General features: G+C 39.8%; 1 protein-coding gene across 2 annotated transcripts in view; it reads left to right on the forward strand.

Moving 5' to 3' along the window:
- osbpl5 (oxysterol binding protein-like 5) overlaps window positions 1-12,392 on the forward strand; it is a 54,048-nt gene that overhangs the window by 18,681 nt on the left and 22,975 nt on the right. The window contains exon 3 of one of the 2 annotated variants that reach the window (XM_042495535.1): window positions 4,049-4,201. The exons of the other annotated variant lie outside the window; for it this stretch is intronic. Coding sequence (XP_042351469.1) covers window positions 4,153-4,201 — 49 coding nt within the window. The 5' untranslated portion in view covers window positions 4,049-4,152. The remainder of the gene's footprint in view (window positions 1-4,048; window positions 4,202-12,392) is intronic. 2 annotated transcript variants of the gene reach the window in all.

Here is a 12,392-nt window from a genome sequence, read left to right on the forward strand (position 1 = left end):
GAGTAAAAGCTTTTCTCCTCTGCAGGACAAAGGAAATACATCTATGCACATAGCTATGACAAAGTGGCCCTCTAAATTATTACATAAGGTTGTTGTTAAGGGACTGAGGGGCCCATCAACTTATACCTTAACTTCATAAAACGGTTCTAGCAGTTTTTGCATTTTTAATATTGATATCAGAACAGCGCTTGTTCTTGTGCTATTTTTGATAAAGATTAAATGCTGGAAAGGAATAAGGTCATTTAACCTAGACAGGAGTGCAAGTGGAGCACAGTGGCTGTTCAGTCATTGGATCTATAGAAGCAGTCTAGCCTCATTACATTACGTTAATTGAGCTCCCGGACTGGCATGTGACAGGACTATCAAGTGACTACTTGGACAAAGGGCAGAACTTGCACTCTTACCAGATTGACCCAATTACTTCCTATTCAAGGTTTTACAAATCATGAGCAAGTTGTGCTGAGGCAGTATTCATTCATCCCCTGTGTGAGAGCACCCAGCAATCCAATACAGACAGTCAGCCAAGTTTTGTTTTCTTTCGTAAGAGTTTCTTTTTTCCCAGATAAGAGATGCTTGGTGTATGGTGGGAAGTGGTGTGAAGTTGGCTCGTTCCCTCTCTCACCGTTCCTCCATGGGAGGGAGAGTTAGAGGAGCCCCGTGCTGAGGTCAGAGACAGGAGGAGGGTAGCAGCTCATGGATCTCACCCAGTATCTCAGTTTTCTGAGGATGGTTGCAACTAACTAAAGTGATTTTGCTGTGCTGGTGCATTTTTCCCGTAAACTATCATTGCATTGAAAATACAACTGTCTCTAGCCAGCAGCACTCACCAACATTGTGTGTAAAAATACCTGTGTAGGTGTGTGGTCGCTCAGACTCTGACTCATTTTCAAAACTTACCATGAACAATAGTCTTTTGCTTATTTTTCCTACATCCTCTGCTTTTTCCATGGGTTTGTTCATTCATAAAGTTTCATAGCTGCAGTATGGGCTGATGATTTTGCTCACTTCTTTTAGGGTTTGCACCACAGTTTAGCTGGCTAAGCAGTTTTATATTTATAGCCACAGTTTTTTTATTCAGTTTTTAAGATACGCAGTCAGTATTTTCAGCCCGTGAGTTAATGGGAAGGTAGAAGCAGCAGGTTTGTTTTGGCAAGGGATACTTTTACAGAACTTTTGACTAACTAGCTCAAAGCTGCTTATTAAAAAGCCCAAATTATATTTTATTTTAGAAGATATATCTGACATAATTTATTCATCTTTGGCGGCTGGTGAGATTAAATGGTATATTACAGTCTGAGGAGTCTGTAATTTGCTTTTCCCCTCTGCCTCCCACTGGGCTGCCCTGTGCTTCAGCATCATTAATTAAAGTCATTTATCCAACACCTTGTCATCTATTATCCCTTGCTTAATGACCCTCCTTCTGTCCAGTTAGGATGGGCAGCCTCCAGGTCTCTGCTGGCAGACATCTTCCTCCCAGCCCATTACACCTCCTGTCTCTCCAGCAGACAGGCAGAAGGGCCCCGGCCCTCATCACACACACTCCCCCGAGAGCCACACTCTGCCCAACCTGTAGCCTGTGCTGCCTTAATCAGACACAGGCTCATTTTCTGCTTCTTTTCTTCTGTATCTATTTCTCTTTCTTACAAGCCTCCACATATCTTATTATTTCCTTTGTTGCAACAGAGGTTGTCAGCTCTATAAAAAGGCCTTATCATGATGTAACAGCGCCTTTAAATCACTGCAGTGACTTGGAAGTAGAGCACGAGAAAAAATCTGATTTGCAAAGCCCTTATATATATAATGAAAACTGCAACGAGATGAATAAAATTGGCTGATAGATTGTGTTTTTGTACATTGACTTTTTCAGCTTTGGGAGTGAAAATACGGAAGTGAGCTGGAGGGAAAGTAAAATTTTATGATACTGTCAAACCCTTAGATGGGACATTTTCATAAATAAACAGCTCATTTTGCATCTCAGCACGGTCACGTGTTACCTAGACAGTTTTTTTAAAACATGTATTTATTAGTTTTAAGCATTTATACATTTAAACATACAATAAATGTACAAACAATTAAACTTTCCCGGAAGGCAATATATGGCACTGACAAAACAAATAAATAAATAAATAAATAACAATCATAATGATGATGATAAAAATTATTTTTTAAAAAAAGGGGGGAAAAAAGTACCCATGAGTCTCCCCGTTACAGACATGCTCGCTTTATACATTTTTTTCTGTCATTTGATTCCTAATCAGGACAACCGGGTAAGACTTGATCTATCTTGTCAATATGGACTTTGTAACTGTTTTAAAATGCAAAATAATGTAACTCAAAAGGTGATTAAAAAACCCCAATGCAATTAATCATGATTAACTTTTAAAATTCTGAGATGAATTGCGATTTAAAAAAAAAAGAATAATTTGACAGTCCTATAAAAAAACAAATGCACTAATATTCTACATGGTTTAAGAATTGGCATTAAATAACAATCAAATAATCTCAATTTAAACACCAACAAGTGAGATTTTCCATTGAATTAGTTGAAATAGTATTAAGTGGTGAGTTGGACTTTGGTCTGCACAAAACACTTGAAAAATATTGATTACTGACACCTCTGACATCTCTTCACAGGCCGATTTTAAACTACTCTCATTCACATGTGCTGGCAGAGTACTTCAGATGAAGCGAGATGGGAAGAAAGGTGGAGGGAAACCCTTTATCTACCGTGAAGAACCGCTAACTATCTCAGGGTCACTGAGGTGACGATTTATGTCACACCATTAAGAAAATCTACGGTGAAACAGTGCTCATGAAAGGGTTCCGTGGAGGAAAGCATGGTTATCCTTTAAAATAAATTGGTGACATTGAACATCTCAGATGGCAACCTGAATGTGCTATTTTGTCACTAGGACAATGTTCTGTGAAAACTTGACACGAAAGACTATATCTTTTGCTTTGTTTGCCTACCATGACATCATCCTTAAAGTAAATCATGGAATAGTGATCACCATGATTTGTTAGCATTTTGCTGCTCCTAGGCTTTAACAACCATTACTCATTGAGAAAACAATGCACTAAATTATATAAAAGAATTTTTACAAGTTTCAGTTTCAGAGTAGCTATTGGGGTGCAACACTGAAAATGCAGACAGCTACAAAAATATCTTGGACATTTTTTCAGAATGGTTGAGGTCTATCCTGGCCTCAAATCAGTTGGATTTCTGTTACCTGAACTGAAAATGGTCATCCATGAAAGACTTGAAATATTAAAAAAATAAGATGTAAAATATTATAATTAAACTGTTTTTTACAGGGATTTTTTTAAGTGCCTCCTGACCAATGTGGAAATGTGATGAGGTCATGCAGGAAACATTTGGTTACGGTGAATTCAGTAAAGATTAAACTGGTTACTAACACCAAGAGTTCACTTTCTTAATACTGTATGATACCAGTATTTACTAACATATACTGAAGACAGAACACTATAATATGTTTCATTAAGAAATTGCAGACATGTTCACAAAAATCTAAAATGAAACAGCGTGCATTTCCAAAGGACAGAAAAATATTGATGCTTGAAAATGTAGCAAGACACTGGATTTAAAAAAAAAAAAAAAAATTAAGAAGGCTTAAAGCTCCTGTTTGTCGGTTGTAGGGGGATGGTTTTTTTAATTACACTTTTTTTTACTATTTACTGCAATTCTAAATAGATAACAGCAATATATATATATATATTTTTTTTTTTTTTTAAAAATAGGCTAGGTCTGCTCATTACTTGATCAATTATCACAATAATTAGTACAATGCTTAACTGATAGCTGCAGCTCTACCATGCATATTGACAAAGAATTACACCGTGTATTGTTAATCCTCTGTCATTACTCTGTTGCCTCCTTTTGCTCACAGCTGTAATTGAGCTGCTGGAGGTTTGTCACAGTGTGTGTTCAGATCTCTGTACATGTGGGTTCATGTGCTACATGTGGGAATCAGTGTGCTGATGCTGATTGTCAGGCAGCAAGTACCATCAGATCTGTTTCTGTGTACAGGTTCATTCCACTGACACTGAGAGGATCTGATGGTGTTAAAAGTGGTGCTGCACAATGAGTGTCCTTGATGTTCCAAGAGAAGTAACTCCTTGAAAACCAAAGCAATGGAGGATGTGCCAGTTCAAGTCGAAGTAACGGCTTCAGCCTCTCAAAGTACGTCATTGAGGTCCTTTGATACTTAAAATGTCCAGGTAGTGTCTCTCTGTGCGTGTGTGTAGATGTGCATATGTTCTTTTGTCTGCATGTTGATGCGAACAGAGTGGCCATGCTTGGCACCTCTCCATTCATCAGCTCAGCCTGGATAGGCCTGCCCGAGGCTGGTCCTCACACACAACTACTCCTGGCTTGGATCCAACAGTACACACAGACAGCTGGCTCTATCGACCAGGTCAAACATGGTTCCAGTGAACCATAGTTTGGGGAATTGTTGAGGTTTCAAATTTACCAAGAAAGGTGAATATGACTGTTTTATATGTCTCCAAAGACAAAGAGTTGTGAAGGAATGAGTCCTTAAAACTTGTAAATGACATTTCAGCACCCTAGATTTCCCCACCTTGAAGTCAATTCATTTTTTGAATGAGTTTTTGGTTAGATGCCTTAAAAAAGGTCTGTTAACTTAAGCGTTAAAGACTATCACGTTTTATTCTACAACATAAAAAATGTAACAAGTGTCTGTTTTTTTTGGAGTAGAGGCTGGCTTGACTGTAGTAAAAAACACCTACATTTTAGCTCATGTTCTCAAACCACTGACAGATAGCCAACTCCAGTAACTCAAGTCACAAGCCACTACCAAAACAAGCGTGTCCGTATGTGCACATCAGTATTAAGTGTCCTCTGGAAACACCAAGGCTGCTGTGTTGTGATGTATTGTAGTGCTTTTCTCTTAATGTGTTGTGTTGTGGTATTTGCACTACACTACACAAATGCTGCACATGTCTTCAGATTGATCAAGATGTCCTCTTAGTTTGCTTGTGTTTTGTCTGTTTGCATGCATTCTCTTAAGTTGCAGTGCTTTTGCCCCTATATGTAGGGAAAATTATCTTGCTGAACAAAACGTGCAAGTATCATAAACTTTTCTCACAGATCTTATTTTCTGCAATGCTGCAAAGTCAATGGAAAAATCACATGGGCTTTTTGACGAGGAAACCAGGATAAAAGTAACGTAGTTTTTGCTGCACTGTATTTTAAATGCTACAATACAACGTTATTCAATTGAATTTAAAATAATACAACTCTAATGTGAATATTGAGGTTGGTTTTACCTCTGGTGTAGTAGATTTTTTCAGGAAGCTGAGGGATCAAAGTAAGTATGTGATTGCAAAAAGTACACAGACACTAGAAGCAGAAGTGAAGAAAGAGAGATACTTGAATATAGTCTTTTTGATACTCAGAATTTGTTTTGGATCTGTGCTTGTGTTTCGATGTATCCATATCTCCGGCTCTGTTGTCAGATGCACATTGCCTAATCTTTGCTCCCCTACTTCTGATCCTCAGCTTGAACCAGAGTCTTGAGCTCATTTCCCAGCCCCTTATAGGGAATCCTACGTCTCATTTTCAGGCTATGTTTACCTTGCTCTTTCACTTCTCCCTGACAGAAGCCTCTGTTCTCAGTGACCGGCTGTGTGTGCGAAGGGAGGTTGTGTCTCCTGCCAGTCTAACCTGGAGCACAGGGAACAGTGGAGGCACTTTTTCCAACTAACAAATCCTTAGCCCCTCTCCTCCCCCTAGCCCTCAGGTCACAGCTGGGCAAGAACTCAGATAACCTCTGATAACTTTCCTGAACTATATATAAGCAGAAACACTTTATCACGTGAGCAAGACCTTGAAGAAAGTTTATAAAATGGTCTAGACTAGCTACATAATGGTCAGTTGCTGCTGTATCAGAGAGGGGCATGCTGGGTAGACCAGGGTGGAGATTGTGGTTGTATGGTGGTGTAGTGAAGGCTTACCGTGGCTACAGACCACAGCAGTCCCCACACAACAAAGGGAGTTTCCTATTTTAAGTAAGATCAAATGGGCAGTCTGGCTGGAAGGCATTTTCTCCATGTAAGTTCCTTAAAATATACCTGCACGCCCCACAAGACTCAGAATAGAACAACTAAACCACACATCCTCCCACAGAGTGCAATAAAATTAGCCTCCTTTTTAAACTGTAAAAGTTGACCTAGTTCTGTCTCCTTCATGTCCTCTTAGACGCAGTAGAGTTTTGATTTTTCATTTGTTTTTATTTTGTTAGAGATTGTTTTATGTTGTGAATGTTAAAAAAATCAGTTTCTAATTCTACTTCTCCTATTTCCTAGTCAGAACAGCAGCTGTAAAAACTTGGTGAAGCTGCAACCATCACTTAAAGGTGAAGTGTGTAAAATTTAGGGGGATTTGGTGAATCACAGATTGCAAACAGCTAAAAGTCCCCCCAGCTGGAATTTCTTCTGTTTTCATCGTTGAGGAGGTTTTTATCGAGAGCCAAATTATCTGCATACGTTTCTTCCTCTCCAAAACAAATATACCAGGTGATTAAACAGCTAAAACACCGACCAAAGCAGTTTCCACGTTACACATCCGTGCATCTCTGATGCGGTTTGGCATCTTGGATTTTGGCGGCTTGCCCACTGATGCTAATAATGTGTGCTAACCCCTTTTCTCTGATAAGGTAAAGTGTGCTCACCTTATTCTGATCAAGACATTCATGAGGATTTTACCAGGAGACAAATTATCTCCTCACATCCAAAACAAACATCTCCAGTGATTTAAACTGGTAAAAAATAGAAAATAAAAAAATAAAGCAGTTTCACTTTCACATTACAGTTAATGTATTTCTGGTACTGTTTGGCATGTCATTGTGGACAACTTGTCCAACACAAGATTATGCGTGGTCACCTTTTTAGTCTGGTAACTTAAGATCCAGATGTTCAAGAGATGTTCACTGGAAGCTAAATTATCCACAGAGGTCTCTTCCTCTCCAAAACAAATGGACCTGGTGATTTATACCACCAGAAACACTGAATGAAGCAGTGTAGCATTACAAATCGATGTAAGTCCGGCGATGCTCATTGCAGATGAGCTTACTGCAGAAGCTGATGTGAAAACCTGAATGGTTACTGTAGAAATATAGTGGTGCATTTTGGCAATCTTCTTAAACAAGGACTCGCTTCCTTTGTAGATCAAAACACTCATTCTAAGGTAACAAAAACACAATGATTCTTATTTTTTAGGTGATTATACACTAAAGAAAATATACCTATTGCATTATATTCCATTTCTACCAATGTATGCCCCTAATTCCTACACACTGAACCTTTAAAATATTTCTGTTGTCTGTGTTTGCTCAAGGCATTTACTGGAAATGAACTAGGGCCAGTGGTTTTTAAAATTTTATAGAGTCGATTTGGATGGATGAACATCCGTGTTACTGGGCCACATTGTGAATGTCTTGACCTGAATTCTGAGCAGTTACAGCTGTGTTGTGCATGCTGCTTAAGTGCTGTGTATGGTATTGGAAAGGCAGGGTCAACTTTAAAGTGCTGTACTTATTTCAGTTATTTTTTTTAAATCTTCTTAGAAAACTTGAAGGATATTTTCTTTGCACCCATAATTTTATTTTTCCTTCTCATTTTTTGGGGGTGATACGGACTGTTTGGAAAGAACATAATTATCATCTGCAGTAGTTAAATGTTTTACAGGACGTGTAAGTCGATGAAAAATTACACAATGTTTCTCTTTAGGAAAGAGTAAAGGCAACTGAATAGGTGGATGCTGGTGTAGAAACAATGTCTGTGAGCAATCCTGCAGCAGTAGCAGAGGCAGTGGTTGAAATGCACTGCACGTGAACAAATGCAACAACAAATGTCTGCACATTTTGCTCACTGGTATGTGTGGGCATGTCCTTTCTCCCCCTTGAAAAAATGGTCTGTCTGCTGCAGTATGTTATTGTTGATGCACATACTGTACTTGGCAACAGCCTATTGGTGTATATCTAGGTCATATGGCCATCCATTAGTCCCGTCGTCACTGGAGACGGGGGGTTAATAGGGTTGGGGGTGCTGAGGAGAGGACAGATGGAGTGATGGAACGATGGAGGGAGTGTCAGGACTTAATCTGTGCCGTCATATTAGCAACAGCTGGCTTGATGCTGGCTGTCAGAATTGCAAGGCTCTCACACTCTCACACACAAGATTAGCAAACACTACAGGGTGCAGATGTAGACACACACAATGGAGGGTTTTTTTTAGTCAGAGCCATAGTTATGTTTGGCTGTCGCTCAGTCTCCTTTCGTAATTAAGATTCTGAGAGAAAGTGTCGAATCAAGAATAATATACTTTTGTGTTTACTACTACTACTGTTTTATCTATACCCATTTTTGTTTTTTATTTTCAATTTTTATCATTTATAGCTCTGGTGACCAACTGTCATATGCTACATTTTGGTGTTTGTCTTAAGGATATAGGTCTTTAAATTTTTATTTTATATGTTTGTTCCTAAAATGTCTGAGACTAAATGTTTGGATATCAGATTTGGTTTCATGAGATGCCCTGAAATTTTCTTTTTAAACTCAAACTGATTATGTGAAAATGTTGGCAAATTAAATGTAGCTCAGTGCATCAATCAGGGCACAAATTGTTTAATTTTTAATATGCATAACATCCCGGCACTGCAGTAGCAAATGTCATATAACCAACCCCTTGTAACCTTGTATGTGTCACTGACATTGACAGTGTCACTGTGGACAAGCATGAGGGAGGTCACAGGTCCCGACTGAAATAAAGGTTAGTTTCTGACGTCAGCTAAGTCAGCTCAGCACACCTCTGAACTCCCCTCCTCCTCTGAAGTAACTGTCAAATTTCTCAAACTCTCAGTATTATTTGCTCATGTAAGCTAGGTAGTTGCAACAGTCAGGAACACAGCTGTGATGCCACTAGCAAGAACAGCAAACTGGTTAAAGAGATGTAAGATTGTGACTCCTGACAGACATTTTTTTTTTTTGTTTTTACATTCCATTGAATTCAAGATAAAAATTAATTGACTCGTTGCCTGTGTTCGTATGTGTGTGTGGTTGCAAAAAGACATAAAGAGAATGACAGCAGGGCAGGGTAAAGGGCCAACGTGGGTGCTAAATCAGGGAGCTTGAACTTTATATGACATTTCCGCTGTAAATAGCTGTAGTGTTGACAGAATGAGTGTCAGTTTATAATTTAGGATTACTGGACATTGTGTGAAACAAAACAAAACAAAACAAAACAAAAAGCCTCTTGTGAACTTGTGTTCAGTGTGAACTTAACTGGAGAAAAAAAAATGTATCAACACTAGGTCAACCTCTTTCAGCGATAAACAAAAACGTTCTCCTTACAGGAGTTGGACACAGCAAGCTTGGTTACTCTGTTTGATCACTGTTGGAAATCTCTGTGTTTGTGACAAGCTATTTATACTGTCATTTATATTGGCATTTTTTTCTGTTTAAGTTATCAAACAATGCTAGCACTAAATCCCGATTTGATAGCAGCTACATACAATTAAAGCTCACACATACTTTCCGCACTGAACGTCTGCGGACAGCTGCAGTCACGCAGACGCACACACGGTTCTATTCATAGCACAATGGAGGGTCCGTGTCAGCCCCCGCAGTAAATGGGAGGGCTGAGAGGTGAGCTTACTATCCTATTGCCAACACTACTGGATAACTAAAAAGACACTACTGGGCCCAAAGTGAGTGCCTGTGGATAATCCAAGTTGAAACTTACTCCATCGCCGTGCAGCGGCTGCAGCTTGACCGTAGTGTTTTGGACTGGAGTGTGGAACAAGGGACTGAAGCATGCAAAGTGGGCGTAGTAGTTATACGTACAGTCTGTGGGGTCACAAAAAATAGGCTGCACGTGGACGTCTGTATAGGAATCTGTGCGGAACATTGATGTCATGCAGACCAAATAGGACTCTCTTGGATACACAGACAATGAATCGACCCTAATTGTAGCTCCACCGTAGGTTTTGCAGTAATTCATTGAGGCAAGTAGTGATCATATAACTATTTTATGTTTGTGAAAACATTTGGTCAGTTATAATTCAGATTTGTGCAAAGAAAGTTGCACCGGACACAAAATTTAGGTCTTAAAGTTACCAGAATTGGTATAGAAATGGCCTTAGTGTTACAACCAAAACCCATCTTGACACCATGTTCCCTGCTGCTCCAGTGTTTTTTGTCTATGTGTACTCAAACAGTTGTAAACTGTCTATCTGCCAGATGCTCATACAGTGTTTTTGGTTGAATTTAGGTCATGGATTTGGATAATGTTAAACTGTCTTCTAGAAATGGCCTCTCAACAAAATCTGGATGTGTGGAATATATTACAAACTAGCCAAGGTTACTATCAGCCACTACATCTGCAGCCCAGCCTTGTCTGTCCCTGAGAGACTTATTTTATATTAGTTAGATCAGTCAAGCATGTCAACAATATACACGTTAGAACATGTCAGTGTTCCCCTCCAGAACACCTCCCTCTGTTTCACTCCTCCTTTCAGTTGGTGTAATGATTACTAAAAACGAACGTGTCCCACGTGACAGCAAGACAAGTGCTTTCACCTCAACAAGGTAACTGTGGGTCAGACAGCTTTTGTTGTTGTTGTTTTATCTGTCCCTCTCATAGGTCAAGGTTAGTGTGTGACACGGGAATGTGTTTTATTGGCTGCTTGGTGCTGCTACCTCACTGTTATCTTTTCCACAAGTTGTTCATATCACTGGGTAAATATTGGCCCAACACCTGTGTAATGTCAGCCAAGATTGGCAAACTTTAGGTGGTGTTTACGGTAAGTTTTGAGAGCGAAGGTTTAGCATGACTGCATGTTGTGTTCCAGTTTTAAAAGAAGGTCAATCAGAGGGTAGAATGGCTGCTTAGAGCGAGCAAAATGGTGCTTGGATTTCTCCTTGCATACTCATTGGACAGATTCCTGTCATGTTTTCTCATTTTTCAATATGTAAACTAATGTGACCTAAAAAAAAAATTCCACTCATTAGGAATAGAACAGAGCTTCCTCTATTTCAGTGTTTTTCCAAGCCGAGTCACAAGATAAAGCGTCACTAATTAATGTTTCGTTTCCTAGTATTTAAGAGGGTCCCACTGATAAATCTGAATGTCGCTCTGCTGTTGATGTCAAGTTATGTTTCTCGTCACAGTGGAAGCGTCTCTATTACGCACACTGCATCTTCTGTTACTTCTGTAAAGGCCAACACTGAGCTCTGTAGCCTCAGAGGATACAGTAGTTGAATGTTTTCATTTATATTTGGACACTGAAACACCTCAGTACTTATTTTAGTTTCATCTTGTGTCTAAAAATTTCATTGTGTTAATGCACATAAGCACTGTAATAAAGCAAGTGATATTTGTGATATTGTTTAAATTTATGAAATTGTCCTCCCCTGACATAGTTTGACTTTAACTCACAACACTACTGCTGGTGTGAGTGCGTATTCTGTGCACTCACGTACTGTATGTGTGTTTGTGAGTAATGCGCACTCAGTGTGGCCTGCTCTCACCGCTGCTGCTGGGATTGGAGAGGAGCACTTTCTCTCTCCTTTGGCGTTACATCGTGTGCATGTGTAATCCTCCCGTCAGTCTGCAGCAACAAGGCACGCACACACTCACGGCCACGTATGCACATCCACACACTCATTTTCTACACTTACGTCATCCAACAAACGCTGCACAAACACAAGTGGAATGGCCTCTCTGTACAGTATATGCCCAACTGACAGGCCCACACACACACACACACACACACACACACACACACACACACACAACACAAACACATTAAGCATGCGTGGATTCCACACCCATGCTCAGTCTAGACTGCGTAATATGCTCATACACAGTCTTCCTCCCAGCAAATCTCCACCCTGCAGCTGTGAGAACCAGCTGTGATTGGTTTGTCCTTTCAGTCTCAATGTCTGCCCACATCTTGACCCGCCCTAGGGTCTGCACTGTAAGTGATTTTAATTCCCCATGTGTGTGTGTCCTGATAACAGTTTGGCAGCCCATTGTGTGCACTGTTGTGTAATGCAAAAGCTTCATGCTCTTTTCCATGCAGTGTGCTCTGTACTCAGGGTTCAGGCAGCACTGAACTACACATGCACGCATGCACTGCAGCAGTGGAATGCTATTTATAGATCTGCTCCACAAGGACAAATAAGGCTCCTTTGCAGGAAGAATAAATTCTACCTGTTCCATCTCATATCGTGGTTGTTCATACATGCGTCTTTGAAAGGACAAAAGAGCAGAGGGCAGGATGAAGAAATGCACAGAAGAGATTGCAAGATCAGAAATGAGAAGGGAGTCAGGAAGCTGAGGGAGTGAGT

Source organism: Plectropomus leopardus, chromosome 11 (assembly GCF_008729295.1).
Source record: "Plectropomus leopardus isolate mb chromosome 11, YSFRI_Pleo_2.0, whole genome shotgun sequence".
Lineage (NCBI taxonomy): Eukaryota > Metazoa > Chordata > Actinopteri > Perciformes > Serranidae > Plectropomus > Plectropomus leopardus.